This window comes from Trachurus trachurus (genome assembly GCF_905171665.1).
Source record: "Trachurus trachurus genome assembly, chromosome: 14".
NCBI lineage: Eukaryota > Metazoa > Chordata > Actinopteri > Carangiformes > Carangidae > Trachurus > Trachurus trachurus.
In genome coordinates this window covers 15,773,700-15,801,582 of record NC_139903.1, presented here as the reverse complement: position 1 = coordinate 15,801,582, position 27,883 = coordinate 15,773,700, and the positions used below count along the sequence as shown (strand labels likewise).

The 27,883-nt window shown below is 39.2% G+C and overlaps 2 protein-coding genes across 2 annotated transcripts in view; both read left to right on the top strand.

The window, feature by feature from the left end:
* Positions 1 to 12,930, top strand: part of LOC310996666 (ryanodine receptor 1-like) — a 45,079-nt gene extending 32,149 nt beyond the window's left edge. The window contains exons 86-106 of the mRNA XM_083986107.1: positions 2,321 to 2,401; positions 2,503 to 2,591; positions 2,988 to 3,116; positions 3,195 to 3,299; positions 6,485 to 6,566; positions 6,668 to 7,986; positions 8,166 to 8,248; positions 8,536 to 8,695; positions 8,801 to 8,887; positions 9,024 to 9,293; positions 9,437 to 9,567; positions 9,715 to 9,757; positions 9,847 to 9,977; positions 10,076 to 10,136; positions 10,255 to 10,401; positions 10,483 to 10,617; positions 10,712 to 10,868; positions 10,967 to 11,031; positions 11,111 to 11,211; positions 11,335 to 11,386; positions 11,642 to 12,930. Of these exons, the coding sequence (XP_083842233.1) occupies positions 2,321 to 2,401; positions 2,503 to 2,591; positions 2,988 to 3,116; positions 3,195 to 3,299; positions 6,485 to 6,566; positions 6,668 to 7,986; positions 8,166 to 8,248; positions 8,536 to 8,695; positions 8,801 to 8,887; positions 9,024 to 9,293; positions 9,437 to 9,567; positions 9,715 to 9,757; positions 9,847 to 9,977; positions 10,076 to 10,136; positions 10,255 to 10,401; positions 10,483 to 10,617; positions 10,712 to 10,868; positions 10,967 to 11,031; positions 11,111 to 11,211; positions 11,335 to 11,386; positions 11,642 to 11,737 (3,524 nt within the window). The 3' untranslated portion in view covers positions 11,738 to 12,930. The remainder of the gene's footprint in view (positions 1 to 2,320; positions 2,402 to 2,502; positions 2,592 to 2,987; positions 3,117 to 3,194; positions 3,300 to 6,484; positions 6,567 to 6,667; positions 7,987 to 8,165; positions 8,249 to 8,535; positions 8,696 to 8,800; positions 8,888 to 9,023; positions 9,294 to 9,436; positions 9,568 to 9,714; positions 9,758 to 9,846; positions 9,978 to 10,075; positions 10,137 to 10,254; positions 10,402 to 10,482; positions 10,618 to 10,711; positions 10,869 to 10,966; positions 11,032 to 11,110; positions 11,212 to 11,334; positions 11,387 to 11,641) is intronic.
* A 7,793-nt stretch (positions 12,931 to 20,723) lies between these two features.
* sms (spermine synthase) lies at positions 20,724 to 27,399 on the top strand. The gene is made up of 11 exons (XM_083986098.1): positions 20,724 to 20,895; positions 21,910 to 22,030; positions 23,204 to 23,291; positions 23,399 to 23,463; positions 23,577 to 23,752; positions 23,928 to 24,084; positions 24,354 to 24,441; positions 25,063 to 25,177; positions 25,482 to 25,561; positions 25,792 to 25,907; positions 26,011 to 27,399. Exons 1-11 carry the CDS (start codon positions 20,850 to 20,852, stop codon positions 26,039 to 26,041), a joined length of 1,083 nt encoding a protein of 360 aa, XP_083842224.1. The 5' UTR covers positions 20,724 to 20,849; the 3' UTR covers positions 26,042 to 27,399.
* Positions 27,400 to 27,883: the final 484 nt, after the last annotated feature.

Genomic DNA, 27,883 nt, shown 5'->3' with positions numbered 1-27,883 from the left:
AGAGTTGAAGTTGTTTACAGAGAAGTGACTGCTAAAAGATGTCCTCTCTGACTGGACAGCAGGACAAGGTGCTAACAAGGATTACATTCAACATCAGTTTCATTTGAATCATGCCAGTTCGCAACAGAAGATAATCTTTAAATAGCGGAGATTAAGGCGTTCCCTTCATGATCATATTTACAGAGACCCAAAAATTCCTACTTATTCCCATTTTACAATTTCGTACCATGTAGAAGTGCACCATTTGTTGACACAGGTTTGGAAACTGTGCACAGAAGGTTTAACCAAAATAAACTGAAAATCAAAATCATACTAAAAAATGTCTGTGTGCTCGAGGTCTGGGTGTCTTCACTTGACTGCATATGTCCCAAAAATCCCAAATAAATCATTTGTGTGCATTGTAGATCAGAGACATCCTCATCAGACTTTGCAGTATACTGCAGAAATGTTTTGTTTTTTTCTGTAAATAAAGTATTCACATTATCATCATTAACATATCAAATGAAGAAATCAATCAATCCAAAATAGACATGAGTCAATGATTCCTCATTTGTTGATTCATCTTCCTCTAAATTTTTCCATCTGTTGTATTTACTGCACAAACTTTAATTTAGCTGAATGATACGTTTCCTAACATTAAATATTATTAACACTTGAATGATTGTAAAAAAAAAAAAAAAAAAAAAATCGATTTAAGTGTTTTTTTTTTAACGTAGGTGTATTTTTTTGTCTTTAGTATGTCTAGTAGTTTGACTTGTTGATTGGCCTTCACCTACTGTTTTACCGACGTTTTTTCATCTAATTCTGGAGGTTCATTTGAAATTCTACCTGAATGAATTTGCCATGGGATGTTGTTAATCTCCCCCTCCTCATCTCTTAGTCCTCTTCTGTTGTCAACACACTGATCCTCTCTCCCTTCCCCACGATCACTGCCACCTCTCCCTTGTCCCTTCTTTCATGGTCCTCAGACTTGAACCTAGATCGGGGTAAATCATGTTTCTGTCCATCTGCCTCTCTGTTCCTCTCATTCCTCTCTCTCTTTCTCTCTCTCTCTCAGCCTCCCCTGTCCCTCTGGCTCCATCACTTCTTTTTCCTAACATAAAAATTCTGCCAAGAGAGGATTGGATGCCTCTGTCCATCTTTCATGTTCATAGCTCGTGTTCCTCCTCACATTTCTTGTTCATCTCAAAAGACAATGAAAGGAATCTGGTCTTTTTCTATTCATGAAACCCTACTGAAACTTAAATAAAAAACATTTTCTATCAATAGTGATTTAGCTCCTCATTCCATATCCTTGAACTCCAGGCACATTTTCAGAGGTTGTTCTCATTTTCAATTATTGCACTGCATCAAGTATGAACATACAATACACACATATTTTTTTTTACTCAATTTAAAATAAATAAATGAATAGAATAGAATAGAATAGAATAGAATGTAGTATTCTCCTATCTTGTAAACTGCCTTCATTTTAGGGATTAAATAGTTAGATAGCTCCTCAAGATGTAATTTTGATGTGACTAAGAAGCTGGATTCCCTTCCATATTTTGATGGACAATGCCCCAACCTCTCTGACATTTAACTTAATTTGCGCTGCATGTTTCTGTCTCTGTGTGTTTGTGTTGTCGTGTGTGTATTCATTACCACCAGTGGTGAATTGGCATCAGGTTATATTCTTCATAGGCAGTATAAAGCCCAATTTTGTTTTTTTTTGGTATATTTCAAAATGGTGTTTTTTTTTTTTTTAGTTTTTAGTTTTTTAATCAATTTATTTTATTAATGGGCTGACACACTACAGATGACCAGTTCACCCCCAAGTACTGCAATTTTTTAACTTTAATGTTGTCTTTCTTATTGTGTATTTATTCTTATTGTATTGTATTTGTGTACTTTTATTGTCTACGTAGTGTATACCTGTTGTTATTCTGTTTGTTCATTACTGTTAATTTTTCACTGCAGCTTGTTTGTACATTAACCGTTTGCATGTGATGCTTATGCCCCTGTTTGACACTTGATTGTACTTTAGACATTTGTAGTTCTTCCATTAATACTATTTAAACAAATTATTGTGACTCATTCTTTAGTTTTTAGTAAAAACACAACGCTCTGTCACAAGTTACACTGTCCATTACTAAAATCCATTTAGAGACAATGGTAAGTCGAGAAGTTAATTTTATTACCGATACGCTTTGCTAAGGCAAAGTAATTATCAGTTTAAGCGATTATCAGTAAGCCCTTTTTAATAAGGTATTTATTCTGATCTCAACTAAACAAATTTAACACTTTCATTCATTTCTCTTTTTTTCCTATTTTTTTGTAGATGAGAAAGTGATGTCAGATGATGAGTTCACCTGTGACCTCTTCCGCTTCTTGCAGCTGCTTTGCGAGGGTCACAATAACGGTGAGAAAGACTCATGATCCAAATTGCACTTAAAATTAGATACAAACCAACGGCATTACTACTCCTACTATCACTACACAATGATCTCTATGTTGCTGCAGATTTTCAGAACTACTTGCGGACGCAGACAGGAAGCACAACTACCATCAACATCATCATCTGTACCGTAGATTACCTCCTCCGACTCCAGGTGCTGCTTCACAGTCATTCAGCCTTAAGAGTGAAATTAGTTAAGATAAAGCAAAAGGTCTGAGATTAAAAAAAAGAAAAAAGACCACATTGGTGATTGTTTTGGCACAAAAGTTACATTTATAATGATTAAGTGGATGTGCACTTCCAACTGTGCCGTAGATTTTAAGTCATGTTTTAGTTCCCAAAGGTTTTTTATTTGGTCGTTCAAAAAATCCAGAGTCACATGATTTCAGCACTGTAAGTATTTTGTATTTGGTGTTTTAACCTGATTAAGAAGGGTTTTACGTACATGCAAAGTTAAACTTTTCACTCTGAAAACAAGTTATTTGAGAATAAATCATTTTTATGCTACAGTATAGGCATATTTTACTTAACTCTCCTTTTTTCAATTTAGGAGTCTATCAGTGATTTCTACTGGTATTACTCTGGGAAGGACATTATCGATGATCCGGGCAAAAAGAATTTCTCCAAAGCTATGACAGTGGCAAAACAGATTTTCAACAGTCTAACTGAATATATTCAGGTAAGATTTTGGAACGAATCAGGCTTTAACACCTGCTGGTTGGATGTTTTCTGTGTAACACCCAGATTCTGTCTTCAGGGCCCATGTACTGGCAACCAGCAGTCCCTGGCTCACAGCAGGCTGTGGGACGCCATTGTGGGGTTCCTTCATGTCTTTGCTCACATGATGATGAAGCTGGCACAGGTACGCCCAACTAATCAGTTGATCATAGTTTCCAAATGAACACCCTTTCTTTTCTGTACAAACTGTGTTGCCTCTCTGCATCTTCAGATGTGCACTGATATTTTCAGGCGTGGTTTTCACTGGGTGTGATAGAGCCTCGTGTTGCTTCAGTTGTGAACTGGGACTCATTGTCTGTTTCTCTGTGGTTATTATGAGGAATGAAAATGAGGGTTAACATTGCAGTTAATCATCCGATCATTACAGAGCCTTCAGAAATATCTTTCTGTTGATTTCAGTGGACTTTATCTCACTGGGCACAAGTATAATATGTATATTCAAACAATGTGACCCATATTGCAGCTCCTTACATGTTGCATGCTGTCACAAGCCTCATAATAAACACGCTTGCAAAATTTTGTTTAGTAGGTAGCCTTCATACAATGCATATGTATGCCTGAATATTACATTTTTAGAGTAAAGTCACTTTGGATTTCCACCATTTATTTGTGCTTACTGTATGGGCTGGTTTGAAAGTGGTTCCTCATATTAATTCGAATGGATGATGGAGGATCACAGGTGTACGAGTTGAAATTAATGATGGCCGAATCCAATTTCACTGCAGTTTCAGCTTCAAAACAACGACAGTGCCATTATTAATGTAACTAATATCACCTGTACTTTTCCCTAAAATATCAAATGCATTTAAATGTAATTTCATTCTTCAACAAACCAACCTGACCAAAAGTGTGGAATCACTTTGATATCAGACAATATGGTGCATCTTTATGAATGGTCAATGAGAGAAATCACATGACTTTTCTGCTCTATAGTGCTCTCACCCTCAGTGGAGAACTGAGGCTAATAGCACACTGTTATTATAAGTTAAGTGTTTGCATGCATAACCCTTTAATCATACATCCAAGTTAAGAGCCAAGCCATGAACACTTAAATACGTTCCCAGCTCTGCATACTCTAACACATAAGAGGCATTTAACACAAATTACTTTTCCATGTGCTGCTCTTTTTTATGTATATATATATATGTTTTTGATAATCCCATCTGTTATTGGCTGTTCTGTTTTGGCAGTAACCATATTTGGTATGGTACACCAGCGAACAGGGGGTATTTTAGATGAGGATTGGTGATTTTATCAACAGGAGCAAAGTAAATACATGACACAAAGGAATGATGGAATAGTTCTTAAAATAAACAGTAAACAGACACGCTTTTCACTCAGTGCATGAGCAGATTATTTCATCTGCAGAGAAGCGTCCTTTCATATCACCTGGCAAATCCGCCGTCATAATAGCATAAGCTTGGGTTTGCTGTTGTGCTTAAAATAGGGCCCTTAGTGTGTAAATTTATACTAGCCAAACATTGTTTCACTGTGAAATGGAAGGAAGCATTTGTCCTACACAAAAGTATTTGAAAATGCAATTATGTTTTAAATGTTTAACAACTGAATTATTCATTCATTATTTAAACTATTTTCCACATGGTCAATACAGGGTAAAGTATGTATCCATTTTATTTATCTATTGATGTGATATTGTGTTTACTAGTTTGAAATTTATCAAGTGTTGGTTTTCCTCATCGGGTTGTTTTATATCCACCAGTTTTTAAAGATGAAATAAGGTTTGACTCCATTTGAAAGGTCTTAATCAGGGCTTTGTATACATGGAAGAGTCAAAAAAGTATATTGCAATACATGCTGTATTGTCATACTATTCATTAGAGATTAACTGACTTTACCGATTTACAATTGTCACTGATTGAACAGCTTTCAGCAGTGAATTTCCTAACTGACTGAAAGTGTCATTTTCAGTTAAGTGACAAATTCCCAGTATGTTATTTCTTAATTAAAAGCATATTAAAGACCGAAAGCCATCGAAACAGAACATAATTTGATAAATCAATCATAAATCAATGACCACTGAGCTATTAACCGTATGTTTAGTGTTTGCATAGGCTGGTTTTGAACTGAACTGAACATAACAGGTTGAACTTACTACTGAACTGAAGACAGTCTGCATTGTAAAATTGCAAAAGCATCAAGTTGATGTAACTCCAGCAGCAGCTTTGCCAAGTTCAGATTTACCTCACCAGATATAGTATTATGTGAGACCCAAACATTTCCCTGCTCTACTGTTGTTGGATCCCAGTGCTCATTAAATTGCTGTATTCTTTTAGCACAGATGTCAAATGAAAATGGAGAAATCATTATTCAAGAAAACATGGTGACTACAAAACATCCTGAAAGAGGGACTGACTTTTAACCTCCACTGTTGGAGTTTACACTTTAATATGAAATTATTTGGTGTTGAAATATACATTTTAATGTGACATCCACTTTGTGTGCCCACATTTAACAGGGGTTACGATTCGGTTGCCATTGTCACTCACTAATGATTAACCTGAGTTATGCTGTTCATTTGTAGTGTGTTGCTTTGTGGCTTCTGTGTTGCTTTGGCTATAACACTGTCTAAGCACTGATCAAATAACAGTATATGTTGGAATGTAGTCTATTGTCCAGTTCTGCTACTGCTTATAGAAACTTCTGGAGCAAATTACGCAGCTTTATATGTCCAAACACAAACCATATGAAGAGAATTAGATCGGCCGATGGTAATCAAAATGTATTCTGTTTTTTTTTTTTACAGAAGACAACATCAGCTGGGTTTCTCTAGATAAAAGAATTAAGAATTGAAGAAAATATGTGACATTTATTGATGGGTTCAGCTATTAAATTTAATAATTACTATAGTGAAGATGTAATTGGTATTCAGACAGGAATAATTAACTAACATTCACTGAAACCAGGATTTATGTTAAGATGGGGGAGACTACGTAGTTACATTTTGACATTCTTGGATTGTTGAACCATTTTACATTTTGGTTAATTCTCTCAGCATGAGGGGTTTGTTAATTAACTTATTTTTGCAGCACCCTCTTTGTTGTGTATTTGAGTGTATTCAACACACATTATTTTGATTGTAATACACCTCATATCATAACAGTTATTTGGGTTACTTCACGGTATGTTAAAATAATTTTGTGTGATAACTCTTGACACTTTTCACCTGTGTTTTCCATTTCACCAATGACTATTGCATCTCTATAAATCTATTTGACCCCTAATATTTTCAAATGATTTATAATCTGTCGCCATTACTGTAAGATCTTGTGCATCTCTTTATTGTCACAGGACTCAAGCCAGATTGGTTTGCTGAAGGAGCTTCTTGACCTACAGAAAGACATGGTTGTTATGTTGCTGTCACTCTTAGAGGGTAACACGTTTTTGTCTTATTTTATCATCCCCAACAGTTTTCATCTCATCCCATCTTGTCCTGTTCAAACGTATTCACCAATTTTGCTCTTTATTACTCAGGAAACATAGTAAATGGTACAATTGCCCGCCAGATGGTAGACATGTTGGTTGAGTCCTCCAGCAACGTTGAGATGATCCTCAAGTTCTTCGACATGTTCCTCAAACTGAAAGACATCGTGGCCTCGGATGCTTACCGTGATTATGTCACAGACCCGCGAGGACTGATCTCCAAGAAGGACTTCCAGAAGGCCATGGACAGTCAGAAACAGTACTCCCCTTCTGAGATCCAGTTCCTACTGTCCTGCTCAGAGGCAGATGAGAATGACATGATCAACTATGAGGAGTTCGCCAATCGCTTCCAAGAACCTGCCAAGGACATTGGCTTCAACATCGCGGTGCTGCTCACTAACCTCTCTGAGCATGTTCCCCATGACACCAGGCTACAAAACTTCCTTGAGCAAGCAGAGAGTGTGCTGAACTACTTCCGCCCCTTCCTGGGCCGGATTGAAATAATGGGTGCTAGCAGGAAGATCGAGCGCATCTACTTTGAAATCAGTGAAGTTAACCGCCGACAGTGGGAGATGCCTCAGGTCAGAGAGTCCAAACGACAGTTCATCTTTGATGTGGTCAATGAGGGTGGTGAATCGGAGAAGATGGAGATGTTTGTCAACTTCTGTGAGGACACCATCTTTGAGATGAATATAGCCTCTCAGATTTCAGAGCAGGAAGAAGAGGAAAAGGGAGAGGAAGATGACGAAGGAGATGAAGGTGGAGGTGAGGCGGTGGCAGCAGGGGGAGCAAATGGAGGAGGAGATGAGGATGGTGGAGAGGAAGCGCAGCCTGAATCGAGCTCTGCCTTTGCAGACTTTATAAACAGCATGTTCAGTTTCTTCAGCATTTTCACCTTCCGTAACCTTCGCAGACAATATCGCAGAGTTCGAAAGATGACCTTCAAGGAAATCGTGGTGGCTTTGTCCACGTTTTTCTGGACCATCCTAATGGGTATACTACACTTCATTTACAACGTGTGCAAAGGCTTCTTTATGATCATCTGGCAAACACTGTTTGGTGGTGGCTTGGTGGAGGGAGCTAAGAATATCACAGTGACTGAGATTTTAGCGAGTATGCCAGATCCCACTCAGGATGATGTGCATGGAGATGGACCTGGGGAGCAAGGGACAGGGGAAGAACAAGACACCGGAGGGGTAACAGACACTGGGGAGACTGGGAGTGGAGAGGAGGAAGAGGAAGACACCCAGGAAAAAGAGGGTGGGAGGATACCAGGCATTGATGCTCCAGGTGGACTTGGAGACATGGGTATAGAGGCAGTTGTTGAACCTCCAACTCCTGAAGGAACTCCCATAACAAAGAGAAAGATGGTAAGCTTACATCTTGGGTACTTCAATTACTAACTATTTTTGCATGGTAATAATTAGTTCAAGAAAAGTATCAAGGGTTGTATAATATATTTAACAAACAAAATTAGAAATAAGGTAAAAAAAAAAATTAAAAAAAAAGGAAACATAAAATCATGATGGCTATGGTGTGTTTTTTACAGCCACCTGAAGAGGCCGATGCCAGCCAGAAGCCTCCTGAACCTGTTCCTGTTGAGGAGCCTCCTCCAGAGCCTGAAAAGGCCGAGTAAGAAAGATTTGTTTGTCTGTTTTTGCATCTACATTTATATGTTCTCAACACTTATCTCTCCGTCATAACTGTAAATAACAGACTGGACTGGACTGATCAAGGCTCCCATAAGATATAAGAATATTTTACATCCACAATTGATTTTTCAATTTGCAGTTTTGGTAAATGTCCTGGATTATTTCTACTGCCAAATCCTGCATCATTGATATCATTGCCAGTATATACTGTACAATACAGTGGGAGTATGACTGTATATCACAGATTTTGATATTTGATGTTTTTAGTGTTGAAACTGGAGAGAAAGCAGAGAAAGAATCCCCGGCCAAAGAGGAAGAGCAACCAAAAGAACCAAAGAAAGCACGAGCAAAAAAAGAGAAGAAGCCGAAAACGGGAGGAGGTTTTCAAATTTGGACTGAGCTGGAAACCCAAAGAAATAAATTCATGGTGACACTGCTGCTCATATTTCTCTCCAAAATGTCATTTGTTGACATAATTTCAACAATACTGTCCACTCACCAACTCATTAAAATTTCCATCTCTGTTTTGCAGAACTACCTCTCCAGAAACTTCTACAACCTGCGGTTTTTGGCTCTGTTCCTTGCATTTGCCCTGAATTTCATTCTGCTGTTCTACAAGGTAAAAACATTATTTTGCATTTGAATGATTATATTGTGCTTGTTATTTGTCAAAGGAAATAACCATTTGAACTGTCTGAGATTTCCTCATGTAGACTACCAAGCTGTTCTTCTCTACATTGCTCCGTTGTGTTTAGGTGTCTGACACCCCGCCTGAGGGTGATGACATGGAAGGATCTGGACTGTCGGAAGGAAGCGGGATGTTCGAGGGCTCTGGGTTGTTTGAAGGTTCAGGGGAAGAAGCTGAGGGATCTGGGATGGGTGAAGGGGACGAGGATGAAGAAGATGTGCCAATTTATTTCTATTTAGAGGAGAGCACTGGCTACATGCAGCCCACATTGTCTTTCCTTGCCATCCTGCACACAGTCATCTCATTCATCTGCATCATTGGATACAACTGCCTCAAGGTATCATGGGCACAAAAGTGCCAGATGCTAAAAAAAAAAAAAAAATCACAGAGTTCTTGAAGTGTTTCACTGTACAATGTTCTGTCTGATACCAGAAACTGATTCCTGTCACATGCCTCAGTATTGTCAATTGTTTTTGTCAGATTCCTCTGGTGATCTTTAAAAGGGAGAAGGAACTTGCCAGGAAGCTGGAGTTTGATGGCCTCTACATCACTGAGCAACCTGAGGATGATGACATCAAGGGCCAGTGGGACAGACTGGTCCTCAATACACCGTATGTGGATAAAAGAATGATTTGATTCTTAACCAAAACGCTGTAGTCTGAACATTAGGTTGACTCACAAGAATACGTCTTCCAATACCCACAGATTGTCTTCCTTGATTTGATTAATATATCAATAAATTGTGTTCTTTTTTGCAGCTCTTTCCCAAACAACTATTGGGATAAATTTGTCAAGCGAAAGGTGAGTTATGTTTAGTTGTTTTTTACTTTGAAGGTTGCGAAATGGGCTCTCTAGAGCATGTTAATGTATAATCTAATGTCTGTGTCTAGGTTCTGGATAAGTACGGTGACATTTATGGCAGAGAAAGAATCGCCGAACTCTTGGGTGTTGATTTAGCCTCTCTGGATGTGAGCCAACAACATGAGAAGAAACAGGAAGAACCTGACAACTCTTTTGCTTGGTTGGTAGTACAATAAAATATGCAGTCACATACTGTAACTCTTCAAAAGTCAAACCCTTGATTAAAAATGGATATTAAATTATTTTCTTTGGTTTTAGGGTGACTGCCATCGACATTAAGTACCAGATCTGGAAATTTGGTGTTGTGTTCACAGACGGTGTAAGCAAACCCATATTTAATTTCTGTATTATACACTGTTCTACACTGTCTATAATAAAATACTGTACTCTAATATCCGCTGTGAAGTGAACTAACCTTCCTTGTTGTCTCTTTATAGACTTTCCTGTATCTCTGTTGGTACACGATAATGTCTTTGCTTGGGCATTACAACAACTTCTTCTATGCCTGCCACTTGCTGGATATTGCCATGGGTGTGAAGACCCTGCGCACAATCCTGTCTTCAGTCACACACAATGGCAAACAGGCAAGTTCAGAAGAAATCCAGTAGTGTTCATTTTGCTTCAGTTTGATTGTACTAACTGTTTTCCTTCTTGTTTTCTCCCAGCTGATGATGACGGTGGGCTTACTGGCAGTGGTGGTGTATCTTTACACCGTGGTCGCCTTCAATTTCTTCCGCAAGTTTTACAACAAGAGTGAGGACGAAGATGAGCCAGATATGAAATGTGATGACATGATGACTGTACGTCACTGCTGATCGAAAAACAAAAAGTGCACTTTTTTACTTTTTCTGAACTACCCCTGAAATGATGTGTCATTTCTTTACTTCACTACAGTGTTACCTGTTCCACATGTACGTGGGTGTACGAGCTGGTGGAGGCATTGGAGACGAGATCGAGGATCCTGCTGGAGATGAATACGAGCTTTATCGAGTGGTCTTTGATATCACTTTCTTCTTCTTCGTCATTGTCATCCTGCTGGCTATTATTCAGGGTAAAGACGATGCTGGTCTGAAAAAAAAACCACTTTGTTATATTGTAGGTCATGTTATTTGGTACTAACACTGTTTATAACCTGTGCATGTGCTGTAGGTCTGATCATTGATGCCTTTGGAGAACTCAGAGACCAACAGGAGCAGGTCAAGGAGGACATGGAGGTAAAATACTTGAGGATTACACTTCTACCTGATGTGTGCACAACATGCTTTAAAAACCTCATCACTGATTTTTGTGCAGACAAAATGCTTCATATGTGGCATCGGAAGTGACTACTTTGACACAACGCCACATGGCTTTGAGACCCACACTTTTGATGAACACAACCTCGCCAATTACATGTGAGTACTTCTTCTGCACAGTGTGTCACAGTGTGTGTGCAGGTTTAATATGCGAGTCTGTGCCTTTATATATACTGTATGTGCAGGTACATGATAAAATATTATTGTGTGAATCTTTTCCAGGTTCTTCTTAATGTACCTGATCAACAAAGATGAGACAGAGCACACTGGGCAGGTCAGTCTGAAAACATTTGTACAATTGTTGGCTGGACCACCAACAGCAGGATGACCTGTTGAGTCATTTTAGCACAGTACCAGCACTGCTGCTGAGACATAGTCTAACAATCTGCTTAGATTCCTGGTGACCTCTTGCTGCATGCCATCCTTTTTCCTCCTTCTCTTTTCCATCTCTCTCTCTCTCTCCCACTGTGACCGTAATAAATGAAAAATGCTAAGTTTCCCGTTTGAATTCTTGTCTCTGCTGTTTTAGGAGTCGTACGTGTGGAAGATGTACCAGGAGCGTTGCTGGGACTTCTTCCCAGCTGGGGACTGTTTCAGAAAACAATATGAGGATCTACTTTCCTAGACAACAAGTACTTCACACAGAACCGAGGAAAACTTAACACCTATTGAACATCTACTTGTGTCCATCATTCCTGATAAGCACAAAACCACAAGTAATTGATTTTGTCTAGAAAAATGCACCTGCGACCCTGCACGGGCAAGGTGTATGGCTGATAGATGGATGAATGGAAAGGTAATGATAAGCTTTGGCAACTTCCAAGCAGAGCCAGTTTGATCACATACTGTAAAAACACATCAACAGACGGTACAAAATGGCAGTGCCTTTGATGTGTTGTTGTAAGAAATTGCAAGCAAAGATAATCTTTATGTCCAAATGGAAATCACAGATTTCTTAAGGTGAAGTCATTTATTTAATCTTATATTGAATTGCATACAAACGTTGCTTTTATAACCCGTTCAGGTCAGGAACATAATGTATTTCCATAATTTAGTTTTAATTTGATGAGGATGAAACTTTTCATGTGAGAATGAGATTAAGTTCCTTTGCAGTAACACAACTTGGTGCATTCAGTGCACAACAGAATGTAGTGTGGGAAGTCCACTTTTCACTTTCTGTCTTTATATACAAACAGTTTTATTCAAGATGTCAGATCATTATGTATTTCCTTTGTGATGTTGTTGTTTGTGTTCTTCCCTCTGTTTTCCTCTCATTGTGTAATAGTGAACCTTACACATTTGATTTTGAATTACCGGTATGTTATTTATTGTTTTTCAAGACAATTTAAAGTCTGGGATAATGTTACATTTTAAAATTTTGTAATTTGACATTGATAAAGCAAAGTCACACAGGTTTATCTATAGTTGAGTTACATGTGTTTTAACATATCTAGTTTTTACAGTTAAATGTCTGTTCAAGTTAACACAATATGTAACGATATATGTTTTATTAATAGTCCCTGATGTTGTAATCTGACTGGATTAAAGATATTTAAATATGCAAGATGATCACAAGATATAAAATTGTTCAGGAAAGTACTCAACATGACCGATTCGTATTTTAATGACCATTGTGGAAGAGAAGAACTTACCACCCTGCGATCCAGAGTCGTAAAATAGTAATTAGTTGCATAATGGCAAAAAAAAAGTTTTCAGATAATGTCGACCTTTGACCTTTGACCTATAAAAGTCTATTCATAATGTGCACAATCTGAAGGAATTCCCAGGAGGAATTCTGGCAAACAAAAAAAAACCAACAGATTTTGTGAGGTCACAGTGACCTTGACCTTTGACCTTTGACCATCAAAATCCAGTCAGTTCATCCTTGTAGCCAAATAGACATTTATGCTGAAATATCACATTCACAAACCCTAAACTATTGTGTGAAGTTAGCACGTCCTTGACCTATCACCTTAAGTCTTGAGTCCTTTTGAATGTTTCTGCCAAAATTTTAAAAAGCTTAGTCAAAATGTTTCTGAGATCTTGTGTCCACAAGAATCGTGCGGAAACGCCAACCATATAAAAAGTGACTGGAATTGTTTTCTGTGCTGTTTGGATTTGAAGAGGAGGAAATTAGCCCAAGAGATTAGAGATGAAATTGATTTAGACTTTTAACTTTTAATTCTGTGTATGATAAACTGAATTTATATTAAAGAGAAATGTTCAACAAAAACAGTTGAATCCTGCTGATGTCATTTCACACAGTGGCTCTCACAGCATCAGTGTGTGTGTGTGTGTGTGTGTGTGTGTGTGTGTGTGTGTGTGTGTGTGTGTGTGTGTGTGTGTGTGTGTGTGTGTGTGTGTGTGTGTGTGTGTGTGTGTGTGTGTGTGTGTGTGTGTGTGTGTGTGTGTGTGTGCAGCATCATCACAGCCCATTTTCATAGCGCAATGCTGAACTGCATCTCTGGAGCATTAAAGCTGAATAAGGATTAAGACTGAGCATTAAAACATTGAGCCTGGTGCTTTTCACCCATCCGGTCCTGAAACGTCTCTCTCTGAGCCTGTGTTACACCAGGACACGTTGCCTGCTAACATGAACCTCGCTGGGATCCACCGTGGGACACTCAGGTTGTACAGTGAGTTGCTTTTCTACTTTACTAAATGGCCATTGTTACATCCATGGTGACATTTTGTGAGTTAAAATTATTTCATATCGTCAGCTTTTTAATGCAGTTTTGCAGTTCTCTGATTGTTACTTTCCAAATTTGATGACTGCCAGATTGTATAAATACTGATTGACTTTTAAATGTATATTTATACTTATATTTGATTTGTATTTTTTCTTAGAATTGAAATACAAATATGGTCTCATTTAAACTGGAGCAGTGCTGGATGTTGTTTACAGAGTTCACAGAGGTTTTCAGATGAAATACAACTTTGATAAAAGAATCTTAATTGATCCATTACAAACTTTATTAAATTTAGTGATTTATATACAGTATATATATATATGTATATAATACAGATGCATATTAAGAAGTAAATATGGAGCAGTGATAAATAATCTACACCCTGATGAAAACATAATCTCAAACTGTAGCTAAAAATACACTCAGTAGCCCAGACAACCTCAGCAATCTCCTCCATCTTTTTTTCATCAGCTCTTGGGTTTTTAATTCTCTTATAAACTTTAATAAAATGTGTTTTTACAGTATGCACGTAGTATATGTGTAGATCCAGATGTCTGCGTGTGAACATGCTAGATCATGTGCACACGGGTCGTCTGATTGGTCCAGACGCACAACCCCAGCCCTTTGATCCTCCAACCATCTGACTGCATTTAATCTGTGGGGATGACAGAGTGACAGAGTGTTCATGCTTTAATCCAGCTGTACACTGTTCGCGCTGCAGCAATGATCACTGTGACCGTGCCTAATACTGTCGCTAAGCTTGGGTTTTTTTATTTTGGGGTGGGGGGGGTGTGGTTGTGATTAGAAATGCTTGTTACAGCCTAATTACTACACAGCAGCATCTCCTGCATGCCATCTCCTCCCTACCCCTGCTTTCCAGGTGGATTTATTTTCAAACAATGGAAGAAGAGGTTTCTGCAGCTCACAGCTGAGGGCACCCTCTTCGTGTGCCACGACGCCTTGTCTCCCCCTGACCAGCTGGTGCTGTTGCAGAGCAGTTGTGAGGCCATTGTGGAGGGCAAGGAGATCCTAGACCTGCCCAAGTTACCATCTGGTGGCAGCAGGGACTGTTGCTTTGCCCTGATCCTGCCCCATTACAAATACCTGCTGCTGCTGGCTGAAACTCCTGCAGACTGCAGGTCTGATTCTCACTGTGCTCTCTCTCCCTCTCTCTCTCGTTCCTACAGATGGATATAGTCTCTAGATCTTATAGTTTTCTGATGCAATGTCACAGTATTACCAAATATCTGTTAGACAGGGTTAGATGAAAGGACTGATACCACTTTTTACTCATATGGTGGTTGTTCGGTGTAGTTTCATTTTCCTTTTTCTAATTGTTATGCAAACTTAAACTGGTCATGGCTTAATGTTTAATGGAGAAACAAGAGATTGGTATCAACCTCTTCATCTAAGTCTTAGCAAGGAGCCCTAATTTATTTACTCCTGTCACATTGCACATAACCATAATGTAATGTGTAATAATCACACCACTGACAATAGAACTGAGTAGGAGGTTGTGTGCTCGACAGGGCAGGCATCTCTGAGAGACGCTAACACTGTTCATTCCAGTCCTGCAACCAGTTTTTCCAGTTCTTTCACAGCCATGCACTTCATTTGATGCATTGATGGATCAGTGGTTTCATATGCGTGGCTGTAATGACATAACCACTCTTACCTCTTTTCTTTTCAGTCAATGGCTGAACATGCTGAAAAAAGTGAAAGCGGTGAGTTAAGACGTGTTACTTAATAATGTATTCGTTTTTGGTGAAGGGGTTGGATCTTTAAACACTGTGCCGATCCATCCAATAATAACAAATGAGAACCACATGATGACACTAGAAGAGAAGACAGGGTGTCCTCGACTGTCAGTATAAAAGTTTGTTCCAGTGCATCTTATCCATGTTTAGATATTTTACATAGTAAACTTTTTCACAGATGAAAAGTCAGCTGAGTTAAGTCACGGTTTCTGAGGTCTGCTGCTTGCAAGGTTGAAAACTGACCATTACAATACAAAATAATGCAAAATCACTGTGTATATTTATTATTTATAGATTTCATTGATGAGATCTGTGAAATTCTCTCCTTGATTTAAAAAAAAAAGTCATTATCATTTTATTTCCTACAGAGTCTTTCGTCTCCTCTCAGTTCCTGTAAGAGACACCAGGTGCCGCCACCACCACACATCACTCTCCATGATCTGGTGCCTGAGCAAATCCCTGACAAAGATCCAGGGACTCCCCCCATCAGTGACAGGGAGCCCCCCTCCCCAGGACCCATGACCTGTCCCTCCCCAAGAGAGACTGGTGAGTGCACTCCAACATTTTCTATCAAGTTGTAGAGTTTATTGATACAATTTTAAATTGTAAATTGCAATTCTTTTTCATCTGGTCTGTTTGTTTGTGTAAATAATAACTTGCACAATGTGTGTTGGTTTTTTTAACCGTTGAACCCAACAGGGAGGAATTCTCCCCTTACCAGGAATTACAGAGGAAGTGTGCGCTCGTCAAGCTGCCTGCGTCATGGCAGCATCAATAACGCTCAGGCGGTGAAGGCGGTTTATCTACTGATGGGAGGGGCTGCTGCGTCCTCTGCGATGGGTTACCTGGGTGCATGCTCATCTGCTAATCTGGAAGCCAAAGCTCCTGACCTCCCACTCAACACTGATTTCTCCGGCATGGGACAAGCAGGAGCTTACCACACCTGCAGCACAGCGCTCGACTCCCCTCACTTCAACAGCTTTGACTTTGAAGTGGCAGACTCAGATTTTGATTCCTTTGATTGCGGTGGGTTTACTTTCTAATGATGTGTTGCTGCTGCTGCTGTTGCTGCTGCTGCTGTGAATATGGACAGTTTTGATGATGCTGAGAAACGTTACCTGATGTTGCAGTTGTGATTTGTGACAGAATCATGTCAAAGGTTTCAATAAAGCGTGTTTTTTAGGAGAGATGCCACCTATTTAGATGATATAGTGAATTTGTTTGCAAACTGTCACCTACATTATTAATATAGTCATCAGTGATGGACCAACATTATCATTCATTATGTCCAGTATTAAAATATTTTAGCTCTGTCTTTGATTTCAACCAGCTCCCGAAGGAAACATTTGTCTATTTAGCTGCAAAATGATTCACAAAGGTGAACACTAACTTTGTGTTTGTGTACAATTAGTTTCTTTTTTTAGCGTTTTTTCACTAAAACAATGCAATTGGAGCTGTGAGAGTGATGAACCAGAAGCTACACATCTACACAATAAGCAGTTTCAAGTTGAACTGTAAATTCAAGTGATAATTCTCTGTAGCTTCAACACACCTTTGATTCATTGTCATAAAAAATATTGATCTCTTTACCACCTCAGAAACGCAGCCGACACCATCCTGGTGTTATTTTTGAATTGAGGTTCAATTCAGTAGTCGGGTCAAACCAGGCTGCAACACAATGTCACCGTGATGGGCGGTCGTATACATGAGAACGTAATAACTCCGTAACGTTAGTGTGTTAAGAGTTCAAATGGTGTCTTTCCTGTGTGAGATACAAACCTGCAGTGAGGTTTTGTGTCCTATAAGCCTGATTAGATGAATCTGCTACTTAATAAACCACACCTCATGGGTCATCTGGTACAATGATAAAGCTATTGACGCGATCAGTGTTTATGAATAAGGGTTTGTGAAATGTAAAATTATTCTATCTATGTGTTACAAATCATATATGTTAAATATGTCATGGTTACTAATGTGAGATTTGCAACATGACACACTTGAGCAGCATTTCTACATATCTTTGGAGCGTTATTCTTATAAGAAGACTTTATTGTCCAATGGTTTGAAAACACAGTGGAAATTTGCCTTTGGCACCTTAATTGACTTTGAGTGGATGGAAATGGATCTGTATCAGATATTTTGTTTACTCACAGACACACTGACCTACTAGGGCTCGTCTAAATCTAAGCATCATCCTCTTTTGTGCTTGTGCAGTGTTTCTTTTCAAGTATCTAGCTCTGTCATGTGCCGATACGTTTTGTTAAAAAAACATACTGTATATGTTGTGATGTCTATTTGACCTCATTTAGCCCCTGTGAATAAAATCAGCATGTGGAGAAAAAAAAGTAATTTTACTCTTCATATTTAACATAAAAAATAAACATAATGTCCTTGTTGATGAGTGTGACATGTAAACCCTAAGACAACCGTGCTGCTTACCAATTCTGAACGAGTGCAGCCTTATCTTCCCTTTTCATTATTCCATCTTTAGTGTTTTTCTCTTTTCAAACACAGATGGACAGGCACACAGACACACTCACACACATGTGATCAACCCAATTCCACAACACAACCCCTAATCCCTTGTCCCCTGTGTGTGGTGACTGTTGCAGTGTTGGCCCTAGTTCGTTGTGGCAGCCCTGGTTCACTGTTGTCCCTGCATGGCACATTAGTAGAGGTGAAGGGGAAGAATAAAAACAAAACAAAAGGACAAAAAAGATGCTAACTACGTTGCACAAACCCTCACATGTTTGTGTAGCTAGTATGTGCTTTTGTACTTGCACAGACTTGTTTTTGTCATTGTTGATTGTTATTGAATAAATGCATCCACATTGCTTTTTGTTAAGGTGTGTTCACAATATTTCCATGTCAAACCTGCCCTGTCAAAGATGTAATGAATCACAATGAATAATACATTCATAGTCATTACATTTGGACAGGAGTTTGTGTTTTTACCCATGTCTGCTTCAGTATTCTCATTTGTTTGTGCAGGATTACACAGACAGGAGGAATGGGGCGGGGACCAGTGCAGGCGCGCTGTTAGATGTTTTCAGTAGGGGGGGCTGCCATCTGAATGCAACCCCCCCCCAGAAAAATTTTGTGATTATATCAGGTAAATGAAGCATTATGGAGAGTATGAAACTGGTCTTGTGGGGAGCTGTGGCTGGTCTTTTTTCTGTTTTTAATGTTATGACCCAGCTGTTTGGGCTCCCAAGTCTGCGAGGACCTCTATGGGCTTACATTTGAGTTTTCAACGGGCCAGAGCGGCCCAACCAACCTGACCGGACGCGCCAGTTCTGCAGCCCCCGGCAGCCAATAGCAGCCCCCCTTGTCAGACCGACGGTCCTAACCCGTTCAAAAGAAGAAGAAGATGCCCAAGGCACAGCCAGACCTGACCGTGTCATTTCTACATTCTCGGGCTGAACTAGCACGTCAGGTCGGTTTGGTTGGGTCTCTCTGGCCCGTTGAAAACTCAAATGTAAGCCCACAGAGGTCCATGCAGACCAGCCACAGCTCCACTAGACCAGTTACACTCTGAAGCTTAGTAGAACTCCGGTGTACCAGGACCACGGTGGCACCGGTCAGAAAGGTTACAAAGTTTTTCTACCACTTAAATGACAGAAACATTATATTCAGCACCATTTCAGCCACTCTGGCACGGGGGGGGGGGTCAGTCAGATTCAGTTACAGAGGCAGACACAGGAATTTTATTTATCACTTTCTTTCACATTGGAACATACAGGTAGGGCCTTTTTCTATCAACGTTGTGAATTACTCAGGAATTAATGATTGGATTTCATGTAGATGTTGACGTCCCTGCAATTTGATGCAGATAATCTAAATCTGACAGGTCTGTTTGGACTTGTTTGGCCTTGTGGGTTACTGAACTAATGCTGTTGACTTGATGACAGGTCACAACATCTTCAAATACCTGCTCTTTGCTGTTGGCAAGATGAACCTTGAGTTAGTCTCATCATTTCTGTCTTTCCACTTTAAGTAAGAGTGGTTGCCAATAAAGTCATGCATGTCAATTTATTTTATTACATAGTCTGACCGCAGGCCTACAGAAGGTTTTCTTTTACAGATCACAAATAATAACAACACACAACATCCTGTTGAGAAAGCCTCTGTCTGCATTTGTATGCATTAGCATTGATATACAGTAGGTAGCGGTAGCCTACACATCATTGTGAATAAATATTTTTTCTCTTTCTTTCTCTTTTGTGCTCTCTCGTCTATGATTTCTAAGCTACACTGCCATGGAGATGCATTAAACACCATTGTAAACATAGGCTAGTTATTATCTGTAGGTGGGAGTTGTGGAGGAACCTGTTTTTTCAGTTCAACATTTTTTTCTTTAAGTAGCTACATGTTCTCAGATTAGTTTACACCTCCTCAAATCTTATTTTGCATTTACAGAAGTCCACAGCAGTTTACGATTGAAGGTCACACGGGCAGCATTAGTGAAACAATAAAGAGTGATGTGCAAGGTGCAAGGAAATTATAGATTAAGTGCATCACAGTACATGTTCAATGGAGTGCCAAACTGCTCTGCTGTAATACGCAATCTTATGTATAAATTTATGTGCAGGCTATTAGCCTCTAGAAATGATATCATTTTGTTTCTGTGTGATGGTGAGAAGAGCTCATTAAGGTTCTCCTCAAGACTGTGGAGCCACTGGCGCTCCAGTCTGTATGTGAGGGCTGATGTCTGTCCCTCTGGGACCGTATCTGGTTGATATTGATGGCTATGTTTGTGATCGATGCTTGTTTTACATTAACTGTTGCCATGTTTTTATTGTCTGTCTTTTATGTATTTTTAGTCCCTATGGACCTCTGATTGTGTCCTTAATAAAGTCTTATTATTATTATTATTATTATTATTATTATTATTATTATTATTATTATTATTATTATTATTATTATTATTATTATACATGTGGTTCTCGTGCACAATTCACTACTTGACTGAAATACAGTTGCACTATTCTCCTTACAGTATGTACAGTAGCTATAGTATAGTACCCTATGTGCAAATGCTGTTTCCACTGTCCGACCCCACAGGACTGGTACAGCTCCCAGAGGAGGATTTCCCTCTCGACTCAGCTGCTGCTCTCTGCTCTCGGTCGCCGCATTCGCCTTTAGCAGCGCAGACAGTAGCCACGCCTGGTTTGGCAAGTGCAGTGGGTCGTGTTGGTTACAGCAGTGGTAGCAGGGCCCTCCCTCTGTCTCTGCACATAAATATTCGCAGCCTGCCTATTCCAGGCATGGATGACGGTTGCACACAGACATGGCACTGCGACATTACACTCTCGACATCAGCCTCTCCACGGCAGGTAAGAAAAGCGCGACGAGCCGCTGCTGCACTCAGTGCATCCTGGTTGCACTCACTGCATCACGGCTGCGTGCTATGGTGCTGGCTAACGGGGCTAGCCTGCTAACATCACCCTGCTACTCTGTCATTGCCCTTCAAACCAGAGCCGCTGTTATCGATTTGGAAGAAACATGGCAGATCACGGCGCGTACATGTTTAATTGTTTTGGATATACTGGGGTTTAAAAGCCGTCTTTGTGGTTAAATGTTTAATTTTAATGTCTTGTACATGGACGTGCGTTGTTACACATGTAGTTATGGTGCGTTCAGTGTCGTTGCTCTGGACTACCTCAGTATCTTTCCGGCTAACAATGCGAATAAAGTACATTCAATGCTACTTTCGACCCGTGGTTGTCGCTTGGGAAATGACGTATCTTTGGCCATTTTTGTAGTTTTTTTTTTTTTTTTTTTTTTTTTTTTACCCCAAGTGTGATTCATATTCAGTTAGCATCATAAACTGACCATGAGTTGAATGTTAAATTTTAAATATGTTAAATTGTGTTAAATTGTTATATTTTAAATGCAATTATTACTACATTTATTTAAATGTTTATTGTGACAAAAGCAGTTGTGTAAGAAAAAAAATACGCCAAAATACTACAATATATTAAGGTGTGTAATTTCATTGTTGTCTGAAGTGGTATATAAATACTTTATTAGTGGTGTTGTGTTTAAGCCTCTGACTCTGAGTGATGGTAATTCTTTTTAATAGAAAATGAAATGTTCAAATGAGCTCAGCCTTGACAAGCTACAATCTATCTAGGATCAAGAATACTCCTGACACTATTACAATGTCAGGAACCATTCTACCTGCATACTTTAAATACACATTGTTAAGAAGGCATTTCTATGAATAGTTCAATAAATCTTGACTTCTAATTAAACATGTTAACACTCACTGGTGTGTTGATATTATAGCCATATGTCAACAGATGGATTAATAGTTTTTTTTCTCCACACCCTGTGCTTTTCCACAGTTGACTCCGCTTCCACGGTCCCTGCCCTGCTGTCCATATTTCATGAGCAGGAAATGACAGAGACTATTCATGACACACATGGACATGGATACCTCGCTACTTTTGTAGGCAAGAATGGCCGGTAAGATCAGCATTTGTTCACGTTTTTTAACTGTTAATGCTTTGTTTTTTTCTGCGGTGGTTCTCTAGACTGTGGATGAAACATTTTCAGAATACCTCACATACTATTAGTTCAACATATTGCACAAACATACACTTTAGATAGTGATGTATTGTGAAGTATCCTCAGCAAGAGTCAGCATGCTAACCAGCTAGCCCTGACTGACCTGTCTGTGAAATGACACACATTATGCACGTCACATGACACGGACTCTGATGAGTTACACGAGCATGAAGGAAAGTTGGCTGCAGTTACGATCTGGTAAACAGGGCCCTCGGAATAACAGTATTTCACATGTTCTGTGTGTGTCAAACATGAAGATGAGCCAAAACAAGACCGAAAACTGTTATGGTGGAAATGTCTTCATCAGTTCACCCACAGCTCTCTGCACTGTCATGGAGAGGAAGCTGTGTGGGTGAGATGTTTGAGTAGTTTGGTCTGAATGAACCACAAAGATTTGGTGTTGTTCTTCAGCAGCAGCAGCAGCAGCAGCAGCAGCAGCAGTACTCACAAAGAGCCACTGTTTGCTGTTGGAGTGTAAAGCTATCACACATGTCTTACAATTCACTAAAGGTGTCCATGCTTATTCACAAAGGACCTTTTCTTTCTTTCTTTCTTCATCAGAGTGATAGAGTCCCTTATGGGAAAGGGTGGTGCGGATTAATTACCAGAAATGGTCAAAGATAATTGTTAAATTAAGCACTTTCCTGGAAGTTTCCTCATCGAGTTTTACCAACACTTGTTGTGAAATAAAGATATTCAGAAATACACAGGAGCAGGAGGAACAAAAGTAGCATTCAGATGTGCAGTGCAGAGATCAAATGTATCACAGATGTGAGACAAAGTGAAACATTGAGTTGATAATGAAAATTTATCCGGCCTCTGCTGTTAATGTTAACTCGGTGACCTGAGATTTGGTGTCTCAGTTGTTGCTGTTGGAGTTTTTTTTATTCCACTGACATGATGAGACGCCTTTTACCTGCAGCACAAACATGTTGGAGGTTGTTCACACAGCAGCTCTGAGTGTACAGACTTCTGCAGTGGATAAATCATACCATGCAAAGACTTTTTTGCAAAGGAGGAAACAAGAAACATCCTCCTCACTCCATCTGTTTACCTTTTACCTTTTCTCAGGCTTGTTGTTCTGCGTGTGCACTCCCATGGGTTGGTCACCATTGATCTGCAGTGTTATGAAGACGATAAATCTGCACAACAAGACAATGTAAGTGGTATTTAAAAAAAAAAAAAAAAAAACTCAAGTACATACTTAACGTACTTTTCTGCAGAGCCAAAATAACACCTGTATGTGTGACGACTGTTACTTCACAGCTTTTAAATGCACTGGAAAAGAAGCTAAAGGTTCTCTTAAAAGGCAATATTACACGGATTAAAAGGTGAGTATCTGTTTTATGGCTTTTCTCATGTTTAAACAATGTGATTATTGTTTTTAATGCACCTTGCATGTTGCAGTAATATTGATTAACTGTGTTGTTCACCTCCCATAAAGGCTCCCAGCCCTTGTGCGAGGGGCCAAAGTTGACCGATACTGGCCCACAGCTGACGGCAGACTGATTGAATATGACATTGACCGGGTGGTGTATGAAGAAGATTCTGCATACCAAAACATAAAAATATTGCACTCACGGCAGTTTGGAAATATCCTAGTACTCAATGGAGACGTCAGTAAGTGTAAACAATGCAACACTTCACTGTAATTTCAGACAAAGGTCACAAGATCCAATCATTTTTTCTAAGTAACGTTAATGTGACATATTTAATGTGCTACATGATCTATCCCTCGGTTAAATATGCTGATAATGTTTGTTAATCGCTATGAAATGACTCATTTGCCTCGCAGACCTGGCAGAGAGTGATCTGGCCTACACCCAGGCCATCATAGGTAGTGGAAAAGAGAATTACGCTGGAAAAGAGGTGCTGATACTCGGAGGAGGCGATGGAGGCATCCTCGCTGAGGTGGTCAAACAAAAGCCAAAGATGATCACCATGGTGGAGATATCCTTTATTGGCTCTGCACTGTTTTTTTGTTTTTCTTTCTTTCTTTCTTTTTAATCTCTTCATCATAATGTTGACTTTACCTTACTGAATCGGTTTTGTTGCTGTTGGGCTGCTGCCATCGATCAGTGAGTCATCTGATAATGATTCCCTCACAGACGGCAGAATTAAACTTTATCAGGCAGTGTAGTTTTGCTTCTCATCAGTTCACCAGTTTTGTAATGTTTAATTTTGACATCTGATTGACATTTCCTTAACAAAGTGTTTACATCGACCAGAAGGTGATAGACGGGTGCAGAGCGCACATGAGGAAGACTTGTGGCAATATCCTCGACAACCTGAAGGGAGACTGTTACCAAGTGAGTGAAGCTGGTTCACAGCAGCCTTTGTTAACTCTGTTTCTGTGAAGAACGAGAAGCTTTACAGACTGACTGTAGAAAAAATGTTTTTTATGATCATCTAAGTGTTTTAGTATAGAGCGAGTGATGTTGATTAATTTTATTTTCGAGAATAAGATGCAGAAAGTTAAAAAGTGATTTAAAACTGTTCCTGCTGTCGGTGCAGAGGAGTGGAGAGGAGAAGAAAGGCAGTTAACGCCTCTGCAAAATGTTGCTTTTATAACCGTGGGAGGTAATCAACAGTGTGTGCATTATTTTCCCATAACAGAAGACATGTAACATGACCATTATACATTATACATATATACAGTTACTGTGTATTTAGTGTCTGAATCTGATAACACAGCACTTTACTGATCTTCTCAAGGATTTCTACTGCTCTTTGTTACTTGTCAATCAATGTTCTTTTAATGCTATAATGATGGCTTGTTTTTCCAGCCATCTGATTGGTTAGTAGTCAGGCTGTCAACGAGATTTGACTTGATCCTCTAAAGTGGTTTGGCCTGATTTCTAAGGTGGTACCAATTATGAAATGAAAGAAACTTAAGCTGAGTGGATTTTCCTCCTCTTGTGCATCAACAGATACTCGTTGAGGACTGTGTCCCTGTTCTGAAGAAGTACGTCCAGGAGGGACGGATGTTTGACTACGTAATTAATGACCTCACTGCAGTCCCAATATCCACAGAGCCAGAAGAAGGTTTCTGTATTTTCAGTATAAAGTGCCTATGTAGAAAGACTTCAGAAGATATTCAGACCCCCTCACTTTTTCATACTTGATGTGTAAAAACTGTCTTTGCCCGTTAGTTTACATCCAATTAGATTTTTTTTCTAGACTAGACTTTAATCTGCAAAAATTGCACCTTTTTATTAATTTAAAAATTACATCCGAGTGTGTCTGAGTGCTTTCTGAACTCTTGTTGTACTTGCATAACCGGATGAGTTACATAAATACAGAGAGATGTTCTCAACCTATGTCTTTCTCTCTGAACTGGTTTTTAAAGACTCGACATGGGAGTTCCTGCGTCTCATCTTAGACCTGTCAATAAAAGTCCTGCACCCAGCCGGGAAGTACTTCACCCAGGTGAGCGTCCTCTTGAGTGTGATGACTGCAAACTGTTAATATTGGTATTGTTAATATATTCATCACAAATTTGTTCAGTGAGCAATAATTAAAAGGAAGGAGAAAACTGCAGTGGTGTCAAACAGGAAGGATGACATTTTCCTTTTGTTTAGCTTTATGTTCAGGGTTTTTATGTAAAATTCAGTTTGAGTTCACTGCGTAACTTGATATGTTTTTTTTCCTGTCGTCAGGGTAACAGTGTGAATCTGACAGAGGCACTGAGTCTATATGAAGAACAGCTGGGAAAGCTCTCGTGTCCCGTGGGCTTCTCCAAAGAGGTGGTGTGTGTGCCCTCCTACTTGGAGCTGTATCCTTTCATCAGGTGTAAACACAGGGACACAGTCATACAGTATTTAACAGTTTTGCAGTCAGACTTTTGTTGTTTACGGTCCTTAATTGTACCAAACCAGATGGGTTTTCTACACCATATGGAAGAAGTAGCCTCCATTTTTCTCTGCTTGAATCCTCAGCAGCTGGAACGTGAAAGCGCTAGATCTCCTGCTCCTGCTGTAGCCTTAAAGGTGTGCTCAGACTGAACGTGACATGAAAATTACAGGTAACACGAACTTGGAAAGCTAAGCTGAGGTTTATGTCGCAACCTCACCTACTTCAAAGGTGCATTGAGAAAGAAAACTAAATGTCTTAAGAGTAGACGTTGAGTTGACAGAAGAGCTTAATTGTTAGACCGACACGTTTGAGCTTGTGTGAGACCCTGAGGACTAACAGTGGTTCTTCACTGCAGCATCAACAGCATTCTCCAAAAAGTTTGCATAAATGCATCGTTATTTAGAAATAAGAGGGGAAAAAATACAGCATTGTCAAATCAGTTTGGTTTGAAGTCTGTAGTCTGTACACTTACACAGCACCACTATACACACACACATACAAAGATCAGTCTGTGCATATGATCAGTGAGTTACAGCTGTGACTACATCTGTATCATTGTTTTGGATCATAGGCACAGACTGTAAAACACTCCAGCGGTCATCTTGGTGTGAATAAGTGAAGATGGAAATTCACTTTCCATTCAGTCTGAGCACATCTTCAGAGATACAGTGACAGTTACATCATCCCCGATCTATTGATCCTGTTCTACCTTCATCTTCCTTCTCTTTCCTGCTCTTTTGGTTGTGTTTTACTGTTGTTTACCATTTACCATTGTTGCAGCTTACAACTCGTAAGCATTTGTGTTACTTGATTTGGATTGTCCATTTGCATGTACTCTGAAGGAGCTGTTAGTTGATCACTGATTTGATACACTGATAATGAGGTGTAACTCATCGTAGAACAAGTGTGCGTGTGTGTTCTCTCTCGTTTTCTTTAGGTTTTTTTTTTTTTGAGTTATGAGCTCAAATGTGTGATAGGCCAATCTATAGACTCAGCCCAGCTGACGTGAGTCGCTTTTAAGCTCTATTTTTGTTACTGCCGCTCAAATGTGATTTGATTCTTTCAGGTTGTATCAAGGCAATGTGATCACGCCCGGAGAGACTGAAGTGTTGAAGTCCAAATATGTTTTAAAAGGGAAACAATTCCACCACTTTAATGCCGCCTCTGTGCTTGTGCTGTTTTTTGTCATGTTTTATTAGCACCTTGCTTTCTCCTGATATATTTTAAAAAGATTTTTTTAAAGACTGTATTAGGTGCATGTAACGGACAGTGAATGTAGCTTGCATACACAGTACACAGCACGTTTACGCGCAATCAACCCTGTGGGACTCAATTACATTTATTTATTCTATATGATTTCACCAAATGCTGTTCTGTCCCACTTGAAAAAAAAGTTTTGTGACCATCTGCAATTAAAATGTTTTGGGGAAAACTGTCTTGACTTTTTTTTTTGAAAAGCATCAATATGAATCAGTGACAACTGAATTACTTGAAGACAACTTGTTAGGAAAAATGGTGGAAAACAGTTGTGATATTATATATTTTAAAACCAACGAGTTATGAAAATGTTTCAATAGATGGAAATGATTCATTGATAAGAAAATAAATAGTGTTGTGGATAATTTGTTCGGAATGAAATTTTAATAAAACACTTCATTGTCCAAACAATAAAGTAATAGAATGAAAATAATCAATATCAGATTGATCATTGATGTGATAATTAGTAGCAGCTGTTTCTTGACCGAATAACAGAATGATGCCCCTTTGTCTAAAAAGTTGCAGTAATTGTGATTTATTTCCTTTAGATGACGCTTCAGTCATTTACAATATGAACATTGAGCAGAATTAAACAGAAGTGCTCTTTGGCTCCTCTTTTAAATTTTATTTTATGACTAA

Bases quoted from the DNA above. Each gene is read 5' to 3' on its own strand.
- sms (XM_083986098.1), top strand. From the start codon at position 20,850: ATGGCACTGCGACATTACACTCTCGACATCAGCCTCTCCACGGCAG. The intron at 22,031-23,203 runs GTAAGATCAGCA...ACCTTTTCTCAG, and splicing joins TTTGTAGGCAAGAATGGCCG to GCTTGTTGTTCTGCGTGTGC. The intron at 24,085-24,353 runs ATCCTTTATTGG...AAGTGTTTACAT, and splicing joins ATGATCACCATGGTGGAGAT to CGACCAGAAGGTGATAGACG.